The sequence below is a fragment of the Heterodontus francisci genome, chromosome 27 (assembly GCF_036365525.1).
Source record: "Heterodontus francisci isolate sHetFra1 chromosome 27, sHetFra1.hap1, whole genome shotgun sequence".
NCBI classification, from domain to species: domain Eukaryota; kingdom Metazoa; phylum Chordata; class Chondrichthyes; order Heterodontiformes; family Heterodontidae; genus Heterodontus; species Heterodontus francisci.
The window spans coordinates 60,046,641-60,063,854 of record NC_090397.1 but is presented as its reverse complement, the minus strand read 5'-3'; the positions used below and the strand labels follow the sequence as shown (position 1 = coordinate 60,063,854).

The 17,214-nt window shown below is 46.4% G+C and overlaps 1 protein-coding gene across 6 annotated transcripts in view; it reads right to left on the bottom strand.

Annotated features, from left to right (window-relative positions):
* Positions 1-17,214, bottom strand: part of plxna4 (plexin A4) — a 597,697-nt gene that overhangs the window by 121,819 nt on the left and 458,664 nt on the right. For all 6 annotated transcript variants that reach the window (XM_068059453.1, XM_068059450.1, XM_068059454.1 and 3 more), the window contains exons 11-12: positions 8,214-8,310; positions 6,785-6,975 (exon numbers count right to left, since the gene is read on the bottom strand). In XM_068059453.1, coding sequence (XP_067915554.1) covers positions 6,785-6,975; positions 8,214-8,310 — 288 coding nt within the window. The remainder of the gene's footprint in view (positions 1-6,784; positions 6,976-8,213; positions 8,311-17,214) is intronic.

The following is a 17,214-nucleotide window of genomic DNA, read 5'->3' as shown; positions in this document are numbered from 1 at the left end:
AAATATTGGAAACTGTTGTGTTTGTCAAGGAATTGCTATTCCATCAGTTTAGCACCAGGGCAAAAAGGAAGTCTCCATTTTTTTAGTTGTAGAGGTTAAAACAAAGAAAGACTTGCAATTATACAGTGCCCTTCACGAACTTAAGACATTCCAAAGCCTTGCACAACCAACTATGCACCTCTGAAATGTTGTAATATAGGGAAATATGGCTCTAATTTGCACCCAGCAAGATCTCACAGAGATGAAATGAATGAACAGAAAATCTGTATTAGCGGTGTTGAGAAAAGGATAAATATTGTCCAGGACACTATTGTTCTTCAAATAGTGGCTGTGGGTTCTTTCACCTATTGGTGACATTAGTGGTAATGTCACTAGACTAGTAATCCAGAAGCCCAGGCTACTGCCCTGGGATATGGGTTCAAATCCCACCGCAGCAACTGGTGCAATTTAAATTCAATTAATTAATTTTTTTAAATCTGGAATTGAAAGCCAATCTCAGTAATGGTGACCATTAAACTATCAATTGTTGTAAAAAGCCATCTGGTTCACTAATGTCCTTTAGGGAAGGAAATCTGCCGTCCTTATCTGGTTTGGCCTACAAGTGACTCCAAAGGGGAGGCGGTGGCATAGTGTTATTGTCACTGGACTAGTAACCCAGAGACCAAGGGTATTCAATTAATAAATCTGGAATTAAAAGCCAGTCTAATGATGGCCATGAAACCATTGTCGATTGTTGTAAAAACCCATCTGGTTCACTAATGTCCTTTAGGGAAGGAAATCTGCTGTCCTTACCTGGTCTGGCCTACATGTGACTCCAGATCTACAGCAATGTGGTTGACTCTTACGTGCCCTTTGAAATGGCCGAGCAAGCCACTCAGTTGTATCTAACCGATACAAAGTCAATAAAAAGGAATGAAACCGGATGGACCACCCGGCATCGAACTAGGCACCGGAAACAACAACGGCAAACCCAGCCCTGTCGACCCTGTAAAGTCCTCCTTACTAACATCTGGGGGCTTTTGCCAAAGTTGGGAGAGCTGTCCCACAGACCAGTCAAGCAACAGCCTGACATAGTCATACTCACGGAATCATACCTGACAGACAATGTCCCAGACACTGCCATCACCATCCCCGGATATGTCCTGTCCCACCGGCAGGACAGACCCAGCAGAGGTGGTGGCACAGTGGTATACAGTAGGGAGGGAGTTGCCCTGGGAGTCCTCAATATTGACTCTGGACCCCATGAAGTCTCATGGCATCAGATCAAACATGGACAAGGAAACCTCCTGCTGATTACCACCTACCGCTCTCCCTCAGCTGATGAGTCAGTACTCCTCCATGTTGAACAGCACTTGGAGGAAGCACTGAGGGTGGCGAGGGCACAAAATGTACTCTGGGTGGGGGACTTCAATGTCCATCACCAAGAGTGGCTCAGTAGCACCACTACTGACCGAGCTGGCCGAGTCCTAAAGGACATATCTGCTAGACTGGGTATGCGGCAGGTGGTGAGGGAACCAACAAGAGGGGAAAACATACTTGACCTCGTCCTCACCAATCTGCCTGCCGCAGATGCATCTGTCCATGACAGTATTGGTAGGAGTGACCACCGCACAGTCCTTATGGAGACGAAGACCCGCCTTCACATTGAGGATACCCTTCATCGTGTTGTTTGGCACTACCACCATGCTAAATGGGATAGATTTCGAACAGATCTAGCAATGCTAGTGTGAAATATTAGCTATGATAAACGTAATGAGAGAGGAAGTACTAGAAGGTCTGATATCCTTGAAAGTGGATAAATCACCATGGATTGTACCCCAGGTTGTTAAAGGAAGCCAGGGAGGAAATAGAGCATGCTCTGAGGATCATCATTAGATACAGGCGAGGTACCAGAGAATTGGAGGTCTGCGAACGTTGTACCATTGTTTAAAAAGGATGTGAGGGATAGAGCAAATAATTATAAGCCTGTCAGTCTGACCTCGGTGGTGGACAAATTATTAGAATCAATTCTGAGAGATAGGATAAACTGTCACTTAGAAAGGTATGGATTAATCAGGGATAGCCAGCAAGGATTTGTTAAAGGAAGGTCATGTCTTACTAACTTAATTGAATTTTTTGGGGAAGTAACAAGGAGGATTGATGAGGGTAGTGCAGTGAATGTTGTCTACATGGATTTCAGGAAGGCATTTGACAAGGTCCCACATGGCAGACTTGTGAGAAAAGTAGAAGTAAAAGCCCATGGGATACAGGGGAATGTGGCGAGTTGGATCCAAAATTGGCTCAGTGACAGGAAACAAAGGGTAATGTTCGATGGATGTTTTTGCAAATGGAAGGCGGTTTCCAGTGGCGTTCCACAGGACTCAGTGTTGGGTCCCTTGCTGTTTGTGGTATATATTAATGATTTGGACTTGAATATGGGAGGCATGATTGGGAAATTAACAGATGACACAAAAATTGGCCATGTACTTGGTCGTGAAGAGGATAGCTGTAGACTCCAGAATGATATGAATGATTTGGTTGAGTGGGCGGAAAAGTGGCAAATGGAATTCAATCCGGAAAAATGTGAGGTAATGTATTTGGGGAGGGCAAACAAAGCAAGGGAATACACAATAAATGGGAGGAGGATATTGAGGGAGGGGGGGGCTAGAGGAAGTGAGAGACCTTGGAGTGCATGTCCACAGGTCCCTGAAGGTGGAAGGGCAGGTAGATAAAGTGGTGAAGAAGGCATATGGAATGCTTTCCTTTATTGGCTGAGGTATAGAATACAAAAGCAGGGATGTAATGCTGGAACTGTATAAAACACTGGTTAGGCCACAGCTGGAGTATTGCGTACAGTTCTGGTCACCATATTACAGGAAGGACATAATTGCTCTGGAGAGAGGACAGAGGAGATTTACAAGAATGTTGCCAGGGCTTGAAAATTGCAGCTATGGGGAAAGATTGGATAGGCTAGGGTTGCTTTCCTTAGAACAGAGGAGGCTGAGGGATGACTTAATTGAGGTGTACAAGATTATGAAGGGCCTAGATAGAGTAGACAGGAAGGACCTGTTTCCACTCACAGAGAGATCAATTACCGGGGACACAGATTTAAGGTGATTGGTCGAAGGATTTTAGGGGACATGAGGAAAAACTTTTTCACCCAAAGGGTGGTGGGTGTCTGGAATTCACTGCCCGGATCAGTGGTGGAGGCAGAAACCCTCAACTCATTTAGAAGGTACTTGGACATGCACCTGAAGTGCTGTAACCTGCAAGGCTACAGACCAGGTGCTGGAAGGTGGGATTAGATTGGGCGGCTAGTTGTTTTCAGCCGGCACAGGCACGATGGGCTGAATGGTCTCTTTCTGTGCCGTAACTTTTCTATAGTTCTACAGTTTCCAATCACTGAAGTTAAACTGATTGACTGTAGTTGCTGGGCTTATCCTTACACCCTTTTCTGAACAAGGGTGTAACATTTGCAATTCTCCAGTCCTTTGGTACCACTCTGTATCTTGTGTCAGCTGTGGTTCAGTTGGCAGCATTTCACTTCTGAGTTACAAGGTGCTGGGTTCAAATCCCACTCCAGGGTCTGAGCACAAAACTCAAGGCTGACACTCCAGTGCAGTACTGAGGGAGTGCTTCACTGTTGGAGGTGATGTTTTTCGGTTGAGACATTAAACCGAGGCTCCATCTGCTTGAATGCATAATCTTGGTTAATACTTTATGCAGTACTGAGGGTGTGCTCACGTGGATGTAAAAGATCCCATGGCACTATTTCAAAGAAGAGCAGGGGAGTTATCCCTAGTGTCCTGGTCAATATTTATCTTTCAATCAACATCACAAAAAAAGACATTATGCAGTCATTATCACATTGCTATTTGTGCATACTGGCAGTTGCATTTCCTCATTACAACAATGACTACACTTGAAAAAGCACTTCATTGGCTGGAAAGCACTGCAAGACAGCTAGTGGTCATGAAAGGCACTACATAAATGCAAGTCTTTCTTTTCTTTCGTATCTCAGGAGGATTGGAAGATTATGGCTAGTACTTCGTAATTTCCACCCTTACTTTCCTCAGTATCCTCTATTGCATCTGATCCGGTCCTAGTGACTTATCAACTTTAAGTACAGCTATCCTTTCCAATACCTCCTCGTTATAAATTTTTAGCCCATTCAGTATCTCAACTACCTCCACTTTCACTATGACTTTGACAGCATCTTCTTCCTTGGTAAAGACATGCAAAATACAAATTTAGTACCTCAGCCTTGCCCTTTGCCTCCCCTTTTAGGTCCCTAAACAGTCCCACTCCTCCTTTTACTACTTTTTTACTATTTATATGACTATAGACGACTTTTAGATCCCATGGTATGTTGGCTGACAGTCTCTTCTCATATTCTCTCTTTGCTGCTCTTATTCGTTTTTTCACTTCCTCTCTGAACCTTCTATATTCAGCCTGGTTCTCACTCGTATTATCAACCTGGCATCTGTGATAGGCACCGTTTTTCTGCTTCGGCTTACTCTCTATCTCTTTTGTGAGCCAGGGAGCTCCAGCTTTGGTTGTCCCACCTTTCCATCTCATAGGAATGTATCTCAATTGTACCCAAACCAACTGCTCTTTATAAGAAGCCCATTGTTCCATTACAGTTTTGCCTGCCAATCTTTGATTCCAATTTACCTGGGCCAGATCCATTCTCACCCCATTGAAATTGGCCCACCCCAATTAATTATTTTTACTCTGGATTGCTCCTTGTTCTTTTCCACAGCCAACCTAAACCTTATGGTACTATGACCACTGTCCCCTATATGTTCCCCTACTATCACTTGCTCCCCTTAACCCACCTCATTCCCTAAAACCAGATCCAGTAATGCCTCCTTCCTCTTTGGACTGGAAACATACTGATCTAGAAAATTCTCCTCAAAACACTTCAGAAACTCTTGTCCTTCTCTGCCCTTTACACTATTACTACCCCAGTCTATATTAGACTAATTCAAGCCCCCCATTACAACTATTTGATTGTTTTTGCACCTCTCTATAATTTCCTTGCAAATTTGTTCCTCTATATCTTTCCCACTAATTGGTGGGTCTGTAGAATACACCCAGTAATGTAATGGTACCTCTATTGTTTCTTAGCTCTAACCAAAGAGATTCTGTCCTTGACCCCTTTAGGACATTCTCACTCTCCAGCACTGTAATATTATCCTTAATCAATACTGCCACCCTCCTCCTTTCTTTCTTTCCCCATTTTTCCTAAACACCTTGTATCCAGGAAGAGGGCCTAGAAGGGGGCAGATGGGGCCTTGGTCTATCATCACATTTCAAAGACAGCAGTGTGGTACACACTCAGTACTGCATAAATTATTAGCCAAGATTATGTGTTCAAGTTCTTGGAGTGGGGATAAATCCATGAACCTCTGACTCAGAGGTGGAGTGCTACCAACTGAGCCAAGACAGACACCCAAAGTAAGTCAAGGCATCATGGTTGAAAAGAGCAGAATAGATGAGGAAAGGCAGGAAAGCAGTAGTTAGGTGACACCAGGCTTCCATTTTAAAGACCCACAGACTTCAGATAGAATGGAAAGGCTGAGGGAGGCGAGGAATTTTGAGGTGATGGGAAACAATAAGGACACATGTTTCAGGAATCTAAGTCATGAAGAAAGCTTCATTGAGCTGGTCCTCTCTTGAATTATGCCACCTCACAGTCTTTAGTCCACTATGAAGGGGATTGAGAAAGATGATCCACACAAATTAACAACAACTTGTATTTATATAGCACTTTTAATGCAGTAAAACTTCCCAAGGCACTTCACAGGCACATGATCGAGCACTATCTAGCACTGAGCTACATAAGGAGAAATTAGGACAGGTGGCCAAAAGCTTGAGTTAAGAGGTAGATTTTATGGAGCACCTTAAAGGAGGTGAGAGAGATAGAGAGGCGGAGAGGTTTAGGGAGGGAATTCCAGAGCCTAGGTCTTAGACACCTGAAGGCACGACTGCCAATAATGGAACAATTAAATTTGCAGATGTGTAAGAGGCCAGAATTGGAGGAGCGCAGATATCAGGGAGGGTTGTACATAAGAACATAAGTAGCAGGAGTAGACTGTACAGCCCATCGAGCCTGCTCCACCATTCAATATGATCATGGCTGATCTTGGGCTTCAACTCCACTTTCCCACCCACTCCCCATATCCCTTGATTCCCTGAGAGATCAAAAATCTGTCTCTTTCAGCCTTAAGTATATTCAACAATGGAGCATCCACAACCCTCCGGAGTAAAGAATTCCAAAGATTCACAATCTTTGACTTAAGAAATTTCTCCTCATCTCAGTCCTACATGATCATCCCCTTATCCTGAGACAATGCCCTATTGTAGGGTTGGAGAAGATCACAGAGATAAGGAGGGGCAAGGCTCTGGAAAGATTTCAAAACAAGGATGAGAGTTTTAAAATTGAGGTGTTTCTGGATCAGAAGCCAATGTAGGTCAGTGAGCACAGGAGGTGATGTGTGAACAGGACTTGGTGAGAATCAGGACACGTGCAGCAGATTCTTTGATTTGTGCCAGGGGATCTTTTTCATTCACCAGAACACACAGACCGGACCTCGGTTTAATGTTTTGACTGAACCGAGTGGACAGTGATGTCACCAAGTCATTACAATGTGTGCCTATCCTCTGGGCCTGCACTACAGGCTTTCTTTAGGGGATTTAGGCATGGCCTGATTTCTTCCAATTCTTGCAAAATCACTCATTAAACAGGGAACAGACAATCCTTCTCCTCGTCAACTCCCTCCCCCACCACACACACAGTTACCTCAGTGATTCGAGGGTTGGTACATTTCCTGTTTGTTCCTGTCGGCTCCAGCCACTGTCCACCCGAGGCGGGACAGTCGTGCCTGAGGGTGCACCGCCCGTCACCCCTGCACCAGCCACACTCAAAGTCAGGGTCTGCCTTCAGGCACAGGCCGCAGCTCTCCCGCATCACCCCGCACTTGTACAGGTGAACTGCCAGAAGGAACAAGGAAACCAAAGGAGAGAATGAACTCGGCAGGAAAAACAAGAGGAGACTGAATCATGGCTCATTTCAAGTGGAATTCAGACCGATTTCTGTCTTTGTTCTCAATGAGAAAATGCAAAACTGATGACTGGTTTAGGAGAGACAGGGCAGTGTGATGGAGAGTAAAGCATTGTCCTGTCCTGTCACCTGGAATCTGGATTCCAATCCAATCCAGCATGATAGGATGAGAACATTTTTCTCTATCAGCATGGAATAAATCTGAATAGTCTCAACTGTGTAGGGATGAGTTCACTGTACAAAACTGCATATATTTGTTATACTCTATGCGCACATAGTATACCCTATTCCCTGCAATATTAACTCAGTGCTCCCCCCCTGTGTTTCAGTAGGTGCATATCTGCCTCCCCAGTGGGTTACCAAGACATGGGGAAGTCCCCAGGCTGAGTTAACTGATCTCAACTGGGGTTGGGGAGTAGAGACAGGAATGTGGGAAGGGATAGGAACATGGGAGGTAGTAGAGAAGGTGACAGAAGGGATCACAATGCAGTATTTCCTGTTGAACAATCCAGACCAGTGATGGTCAAGTAAGGTCAAGGTCAGGCTTATTTGTGATGATCCCATGGTTGAATAGACTGCTGCCACTCGGTGCTGAGGCTCGCGTGAGGAGTGGCCTGTTAGACGAGCTGGCTCTTGTGGCACCCATAGCCTAACACACCTTTCAGAAAAAGGCTGCATCAGGATCGGCTGCGGTGCCTGCCACACACCTTGGGAGGTCAGCCTCCAGGAATTGTCCTGGAGTCTCCAGGCATTAAAGATTAATCTTCTGCAACAAACACCCAGGAAGAAAATGAATGGGGCATTAGAAAAATAATTGGGTGTTTTCTTTTCATTTTCTTTGAGAACCTTCATTTGCAGTTCAGCAAACAGATGGGGACGGAGGGCTGTCTGACTGGGAGGGATGGGTGGAAGCCGGAGATCATGTGATGAAACCTCCAGGAATACGTCCAGAGTTGGTAATCCTCGGACTTGCACATGAAATAGAACCCCCGCCTGGATAGGGGGCGGAGTGAAGGAGGCTGGGCTGGTACCTTGTGGAACCATATGCCCACACCTTGCATAGAGGATGGGCCCAGGTTCAGCTGCAATATCCTCCCCCCATGGTAAATAGTCTACATCAGTGCTTAGGATGGGACGAGTAAAACTGCGGACACTGCCATCAGCTCACCTTGGTTGTGTGCTGGGTTGTCAATGCTGAAGTCCCCATTCCAGACAACGGAGAGATCCACAGGGAGATTATTGATCGTCGTCCCCTCATAGGAGTACTGAAACGAGACAGTTACAAGCAACATAAGAACATGCCAAAGCGTGGTGTCGAGTAAACCATCTGCCACTGGTATGGCTAGAAACAACACCTTTGTTCCTCGTCACTAAGTTCAGTCAATACACTTGAGGAGGAAAGACATCAAGGCCTTGGAGAGCTGCAGAGGCAATTTACTCAGACAGTATAAGGGACTTCAGTTGTGTGGAAAGACAGAGAAGCGGAGATTGTTATCCTTAGAGCAGGGAAGGTTAAGGGGCGATTTAATAGAGGTCTTCAAACTTACAAGGTATTTTGATTAACACAGGATCATAGAATAATAGAGCACAGGAGGCCATTTAGCCCATCAAGTCTGTGCCAGCTCTTTTCAAGAGCAATGTAGTTAATTCCACTCTTACAGTGCATATGGAGAAGTTGTTTCCACTGGCAGGAAAGTCAGTAATCAGAGGACACTGATTTAACATGATGGTTAAAAAAGCCAAAGGGGAGATGGAGGTTTTTTTTTTAATGCAGTGAGTGGAATGCACTGCCTGAAAGGGCGGTTAGAACAGATTCAGCAGTAACTTGCAAAAGGGAATTGGGTAAATACTTGAAAAGGAAAAATTTGCAGGGCTATGCTGGGGAGTGGAACTAATTGATAGTTATGTCAGAGAGTCGGTGCAGGCATGAGGGCAAGTGACCTCCTTCTGACTGTATCACTATGAGTTTCAGGTCTCTCCCCAGTGCTGCTGGCACTAATGCACTGAGTCTGCGGCTGGTACCAAGTGGGTTTATGCTCAAGATGAAACAAGCAATTTCTGGGCCTTGTGCTGCCTGCACCAGGCATGTCAGGTCGGGCATGACAGAGCATGGCATCAGTTGGACATCCACCATGGTATACTGGGTAATTGAGCCACTTGGTGTAGAACAGAGTCAGCCAGCTTCAATCCTCAGACTGTTCAGAAGCTGATCCCAGTCTGGGGTATGAATAGAAGACAGAAACCATGTTCTTGAGTGATCGGGTGGAAAGTCAGCTCAGGGTGCTGCTCCAGATCAATGTCCAGTGAATCCTGCTAGATAGCGTTCACGTACAGACATCAGGAGAGTTGGGACCTGCCCCAGCATTGATGTCCCTCCACTTCAGTCTATTCTGGCCAATGTTGTCATAAGGAGACCCCCACCCCACCCCTCAACCAAACCAGCAGTCTACAAGGGACAACTGGCACCTGGGGAACTGCCTACACCTTCATTGATATGGTGGGGGTGGGGAGAGGGGTGGTGGACATATCACAAAAACTGCAAAATGGGACTAAAGATATTCTTTGATCTCACAAACTTTACTAACTCTTGATACAACACCTCAGTTTTAACATTCTCATCCTCGTGTTCAAATTTCTCCATGGTCTTGCCCCCATCACTCCTCCCAATCTCTGTAATCTCTATCAGCCATACAACCTTCCGCCAACTTTGAGTTCCTCCAATTTTGGCCTCTTGTGCATCCTCCACTTTCTTCACTCCACCATTTGCCTTTAGCTGCCTAGGTCTTAAATTCTGGAATTTCTTCCTTACATCTCTCCCACTACCTCTCTCTCTCCTCCTTTAAGACACTCCTTAAAACCTAGTCATCTGTCATAATCCATGGCTTGGTGTCAAATTTTGTCAGATCATACTCCTGTGAAGGACCTTGGGACATTTTACTACATTTTAAAGGCTCTATAGAAATGCACTGTCCAATCTCTTCCCCAATGAAAGCAAAACTCATGTTATTCATTTCTTGTAACTTTAAATCCCTATAATCAGACTGATTTTAGGGAAGTCACCCAACTTTCTACCTCATTATGAAAGGGTTTGATAAGGTAGACATAGAGATATTTCCACTGGTGAGGAGACCAAAACCAGGAACCAAAATTTAAGATTGTCACAAATAAATCCAATAGAGTATTCAGGAGAATCTTCTTACTCAAGAGTGGTGAGAATGTGGAACTCGCTATCACAGGGAGCAGTTGAGGCAAATAGCACTGATGCATTTAAGGGGAAGCTAGATAAACACATGAGAGAGAAAGGACTAGAAGGATATGTTGATAGAGTGAGATGAAGTGGGGTGGAAGGAGGCTCATGGGATATAAATATTGGCATGGACCAGTTGAGCTGAATGGCCTGTTTCTGTGCTGTAGATTCTTTATAATCCAAGTTAACATAGAACATAGAACATAGAACATACAGCACAGAACAGGCCCTTCGGCCCACAATGTTGTGCCGATCCTTTGTCCTCTGTCAAGGACAATTTAATCTATACCCCATCATTCTCCTTTATCCATATACCTATCCAAAAGCCTTTTGAAAGTCCCTAAAGTTTCTGACTCAACAACTTCCCCGGGCAAGGCATTCCATGCCTCGACCACTCTCTGGGTAAAGAACCTTCCCCTGACATCCCCCTTATATCTCCCACCCTTCACCTTAAATTTATGACCCCTTGTAACGCTTTGCTCCACCCGGGGAAAAAGTTTCTGACTGTCTACCCTATCTATTCCCCTGATCATCTTATAAACCTCTATCATGTCACCCCTCATCCTTCTCCTTTCTAATGAGAAGAGGCCTAGAATGTTCAGCCTTTCCTCGTAAGACTTATTCTCCATTCCAGGCAACATCCTGGTAAATCTCCTCTGCACCCTCTCCAAGGCTTCCACATCCTTCCTAAAATGAGGCGACCAGAACTGCACACAGTACTCCAAATGAGGCCTTACCAAGGTCCTGTACAGCTGCATCATCACCTCACGGCTCTTAAATTCAATCCCTCTGCTAATGAACGCTAACACCCCATATGCCTTCTTCACAGCCCTATCCACTTGAGTTGCAACTTTCAATGATCTATGCACATAGACCCCAAGGTCTCTCTGCTCCTCCACATGCCCAAGAACCCTACCGTTAACCCAGTATTTTGCATTCATGTTTGTCCTTCCAAAATGGACGACCTCACACTTTTCAGGGTTAAACTCCATCTGCCACTTTTCAGCCCAGCACTGCAACCTATCCAAGTCCCTTTGCAGACGACAATAGCCCTCCTCGGTATCCACAACTCCACCAACCTTTGTATCATCTGCAAATTTACTGACCCACCCTTCGACTTCCTCATCCAAGTCGTTAATAAAAATCACAAACAGGAGAGGACCCAGAACTGATCCCTGCGGCACGCCACTGGTAACTGGGCTCCAGGCTGAGTATTTACCATCTAAGACCACTCTCTGCCTTCTATCAGTTAGCCAATTCTTAATCCAACTGGCCACATTCCCCACTATCCCATGCCTCCTGACTTTCTCCATAAGTCTACCATGGGGGACCTTATCAAATGCCTTACTAAAATCCATGTACACCACATCCACTGGTTTACCCTCATCCACTTGCTTGGTCACCTGCTCAAAGAATTCAATCAGGCTTGTGAGGCAAGACCTACCCCTCACAAAACCGTGCTGACTGTCCCGAATCAAGCAGTGTCTTTCCAGATGCTCAGAAATCCTATCCCTCAGCACCTTTTCCATCAACTTGCCTACCACCGAAGTAAGACTAACTGGCCTGTAATTCCCAGGGTTGTTCCTATTCCCTTTCTTGAACAGGGGCACAACATTTGCCACCCTCCAATCACCTGGTACCACCCCCGTCAGCAGAGAAGATGAAAAGATCATTGCCAGCGGCTCTGCAATTTCATCCCTTGCTTCCCATAACATCCTTGGATATACCCCGTCAGGCCCGGGAGACTTGTCTATCTTCAAGTTATTCAAAAACCCCAACACATCTTCCCTCCTAACGAGCACTTCCTCGAGCTTACCAGTCTGCTTCCCACCGTCCTCTTCAGTAATACACCCCTTCTCATTCGTAAATACCGAAGAGAAGTACTCATTCAAAACCTCACTTATCTCTTCCGGCTCAACACACAGTCTCCCGCTATTGTCCTTGACCGGACCTACGGTCCCCCTAGTCATCCTCATATTTCTGACATACGCGTAAAAGGCCTTGGGGTTTTCTTTTATCCTACCCGCCAAGCATTTTTCATGCCCTCTCTTAGCTCTCCTAATCCCTTTCTTCAGATCCTTTCTGGCCATCTTGTATCCCTCCAGAGCTATGCCTGTGCCCTTTTTCCTCAACTTTATATACGCATCCTTCTTCTTCCTAACAAGACTCTCAACCTCTCTTGTCAACCACGGTTCCCTCACATGACCATCCCTTCCCTGTCTGACAGGGACATGCTTATCAATGGCCCCTACTATCTGCTCCTTGAAAAAGTTCCACATTTCGACCGTGCCCTTCCCTGCCAGCATATGCTCCCAACTTATGCTCCTCAGTTCCTGCCTGACAGCATCATATCTACCCTTCCCCCAATTGTAAACCTTGCCCTGTTGCACATACCTATCCCTCTCCATTACCACAGTGAATGCTACAGAATTGTGATCACTATCTCCAAAGTGCTCGCCCACCAACAGCTCTATCACTTGCCCTGGTTCATTACCTAGTACCAAATCCAATATTGCCTCCCCTCTGGTCGGGCAGTCTACATACTGAGTCAGAAAAGCTTCCTGGACATACTGCACAAACACTACCCCATCCAAACTATTCGATCTAAAGAGTTGCCAATCAATATTTGGGAAGTTGAAATCCCCCATAATTACTACCCTGTGACTTCTGCTCCTTTCCAAAATCTGTTTCCCAATCTGCTCTTCCACCTCCCTGCTGCTATTGGGGGGCCTATAGAAAACTCCCATCAAGGTGACTGCTCCTTTCCTGTTCCTGACCTCAACCCACAGTGCCTCAGTCGGCAGATCCTCCTCGAAAATTCTTTCAGCAGTTGTTACACTATTTCTAACTAACAATGCCACCCCCCCACCTCTTTTACCACCATTCCTAATCTTATGAAAACATCTATAACCAGGTACCTCCAAAAACCATTCCTCCCCCTCACCTATCCACGTTTCAGTGATGGCCACAACATCGTAGTCCCAAGTGCCCATCCACGCCTTCAATTCACTCACCTTATTCCTGATGCTTCTTGCGTTGAAGTATACGCACTTTAACCCTTCTCCGTGCCCATCTGTCCTCTGTGACAGTGCTACCTTCCCCAATACCTCACTACACTCTTTGTCTTTCTGAGTGGACCCACTGGTCCCTGGATTACAAGTCCGGTTCCCATCCCCCTCCCAAACTAGTTTAAACCCTCCCGAACAGTACTAGCAAACCTCCCTCCCAGGATATTGGTGCCCCTCTGGTTCAGATGCAGCCCGTCCTGTTTGAACAGGTCCCATCTTCCCCAGAATGCAGTCCAATTATCCAAGAACTGGAAGCCCTCCCTCCTACACCATTCCTGCAGCCACGTGTTCAGCTGTGCTCTCTCCCTATTCCTAGCCTCACTATCACGTGGCGCCGGCAACAAACCAGAGATAACAACTCTGTCCGTCCGAGCTTTCAGCTTCCAGCCTAACTCCCTAAACTCACTTCTAACATCTGTGCCACCCTTCCTTCCTACGTCGTTGGTGCCAATGTGCACCACGACCTCTGGCTGCTCCCCCTCCCCTTTAAGGATCCTGAAGACGCGATCACAAACATCACGGACCCTGGCACCAGGGAGGCAACAAACCATCCGTGCGTCTCGCCTGCGCCCACAGAACCGCCTGTCCGTACTCCTCACCATCGAGTCCCCGATGACTAGTGCTCTCCCATTCTCCCTCCTTCCCTTCTGAGCCACAGTGCAGGACCCCGTGCCAGAGGCCCGGTCATTGCAGCCTGCCCCCGATAGGCCGTCCCCCCCAACAGTATCTAAAACTGTATACTTGTTGTTGAGGGGAACGACCACAGGAGATCCCTGCACTGACCTCTTCCCACCTCTAACTGTTACCCAGCTGCCTTTGATTTGTGGAGTAACGACCTCCGTGTAGCTTCTATCTATCAACCCCTCAGCTTCCCGAATGATCCTCAGTTCATCCAGCTCCAGCTCCAATTCCCTAACACGGTCTGATAGGAGCTGGAGACGGATGCACTTCCAGCAGGTGAAGTCGGCAGGGCCACCGGAGGTTTCCCTCACCTCGAACATTCTGCAGGAGGAGCAAGACACTACACTGGCTGCCATTTCTTTTATTCAATTACCCCTTAGTTAAGTACAACTATAGATATTAACAAAAACAGTAAATAGCTTACCTGTTCAGTCCTTTTTGGCTAGAGGAGGAGGGTAAAAAGGGTCTTATTATTAGGTTAGAGGAGGAGGATGGGTGGGAGACACTACATGTGTAGTGGCTCGGGTTTACTCAGCTCCGCACCTTTAAGGAAAATACCCACCCAGGAGTCCTCGCTGCCGACCAGCTTCCGGTTCCTCCGGCGCCAAAAGAAACTCAAAGACAAGGAAAACAGTAAGTAAAACAGTAAGTACTTACTTTTAAAACACAGCTCCTGATGCCTTCACTCACCCACCGAAGAGTCGCTACCTTCTCCTGCTGCTCCGCCGGGAAATGAGGCCGAGTCCACGGAGCTCCGCACCTTTAAGGAAAATACCCACCCAGGAGTCCTCGCTGCCGACCAGCTTTCGGTTCCTCCGGCGCCAAAAGAAACTCAAAGACAAGGAAAACAGTAAGTAAAACAGTAAGTACTTACTTTTAAAACACAGCTCCTGATGCCTTCACTCACCCACCGAAGAGTCGCTACCTTCTCCTGCTGCTCCGCCGGGAAATGAGGCCGAGTCCACGGAGCTCCGCACCTTTAAGGAAAATACCCACCCAGGAGTCCTCGCTGCCGACCAGCTTCCGGTTCCTCCGGCGCCAAAAGAAACTCAAAGACAAGGAAAACAGTAAGTAAAACAGTAAGTACTTACTTTTAAAACACAGCTCCTGATGCCTTCACTCACCCACCGAAGAGTCGCTACCTTCTCCTGCTGCTCCGCCGGGAAATGAGGCCGAGTCCACGGAGCTCCGCACCTTTAAGGAAAATACCCACCCAGGAGTCCTCGCTGCCGACCAGCTTCCGGTTCCTCCGGCGCCAAAAGAAACTCAAAGACAAGGAAAACAGTAAGTAAAACAGTAAGTACTTACTTTTAAAACACAGCTCCTGATGCCTTCACTCACCCACCGAAGAGTCGCTACCTTCTCCTGCTGCTCCGCCGGGAAATGAGGCCGAGTCCACGGAGCTCCGCACCTTTAAGGAAAATACCCACCCAGGAGTCCTCGCTGCCGACCAGCTTCCGGTTCCTCCGGCGCCAAAAGAAACTCAAAGACAAGGAAAACAGTAAGTAAAACAGTAAGTACTTACTTTTAAAACACAGCTCCTGATGCCTTCACTCACCCACCGAAGAGTCGCTACCTTCTCCTGCTGCTCCGCCGGGAAATGAGGCCGAGTCCACGGAGCTCCGCACCTTTAAGGAAAATACCCACCCAGGAGTCCTCGCTGCCGACCAGCTTCCGGTTCCTCCGGCGCCAAAAGAAACTCAAAGACAAGGAAAACAGTAAGTAAAACAGTAAGTACTTACTTTTAAAACACAGCTCCTGATGCCTTCACTCACCCACCGAAGAGTCGCTACCTTCTCCTGCTGCTCCGCCGGGAAATGAGCTGTTATTGTTGTTGTTGTATCCCCCATTACAAAAGAAACTAGGTGCTTAATTTGAAAGTTCAACACAATAGCTTGAGGTATTAATTTGAATATAATACTAGCACTGAGTGCCCTGAATGTTCTCATCCCACACCACTGGGCCATAGTTTCCTAATGGCACACAGGCCGCCTTGACAGTAGATTAGATTGATTAGATTAGATTAGAGATACAGCACTGAAACAGGCCCTTCGGCCCACCGAGTCTGTGCCGACCATCAACCACCCATTTATCCTAATCCTACACTAATCCCATATTCCTACCAAACATCCCCATCTGTCCCTATATTTCCCTACCACCTACCTATACTAGTGACAATTTATAACAGCCAATTTACCTACCAACCTGCAAGTCTTTTGGCTTGTGGGAGGAAACCGGAGCACCCGGAGAAAACCCACGCAGACACAGGGAGAACTTGCAAACTCCACACAGGCAGTACCCAGAATCGAACCCGGGTCCCTGGAGCTGTGAGGCTGCAGTGCTAACCACTGCGCCACTGTGCCTAGTGCTGAGATTCTGGCCTATCACAACCTGCCCCCAAAGGAAGTAAGCTCCACACCCAGGCATCCCCCCACCCCAGCTACTGCCTTCTGTCACAGTTACATTAATGGCAACAGAAAGGCTTAGCAAGAAAGAGAATACCTGATAAATGAAAAAAAGCCTTTGACTTTAACTTTCTATTGTGACCTTTGTTCAGAGCGTAGTGAGGTGATGTGATGGACAGCTTCCTTACTCAGCCTTTGACTATGAACAGTTCCTCTCCGAATCAATGAGATCAATGCATTTGCGAGCATTACAACTGACACACATGTAGTACTGAAGAACTTCTCCAGGCAACCACAGCCAACCCTCTCAAGCCTCGCACAGTGGAGGTTTAAAGGAGATTAAGGGTTCTGTGAATGAGCGGAATTGCTAATGTTGCACCAAAAATTGGCCAATAAAATGAGACTATAATTGATCACCAGAAATGATTATAAGACACCAAAGAATATTTAATGCTCCTTGGGACACATTAGTTCCTGTGCTGGGCGGTTTGGTTTGGAGAACAAACAACCAGACTCCAATGATGGGAATGTGATGATGTGTGGCAATCTGGACTCTTCCATTGTTTCCTTTGGAAATTGAAATTTTCCGGGAAAATTTTAACTAATAATTAAATTGTGGGATAGGCCATGTGATCTGTGGAAGGCACAGGATTGGTTAGCCAAACTCTTTTTCTTCAATGCTCTCTTATATCCTTAGAAACCACAAAATAAGACGAGCGGAGAGGTTAACCAGCATTCCTTTCCCAACATTTGCCCCTAAGTCTATAT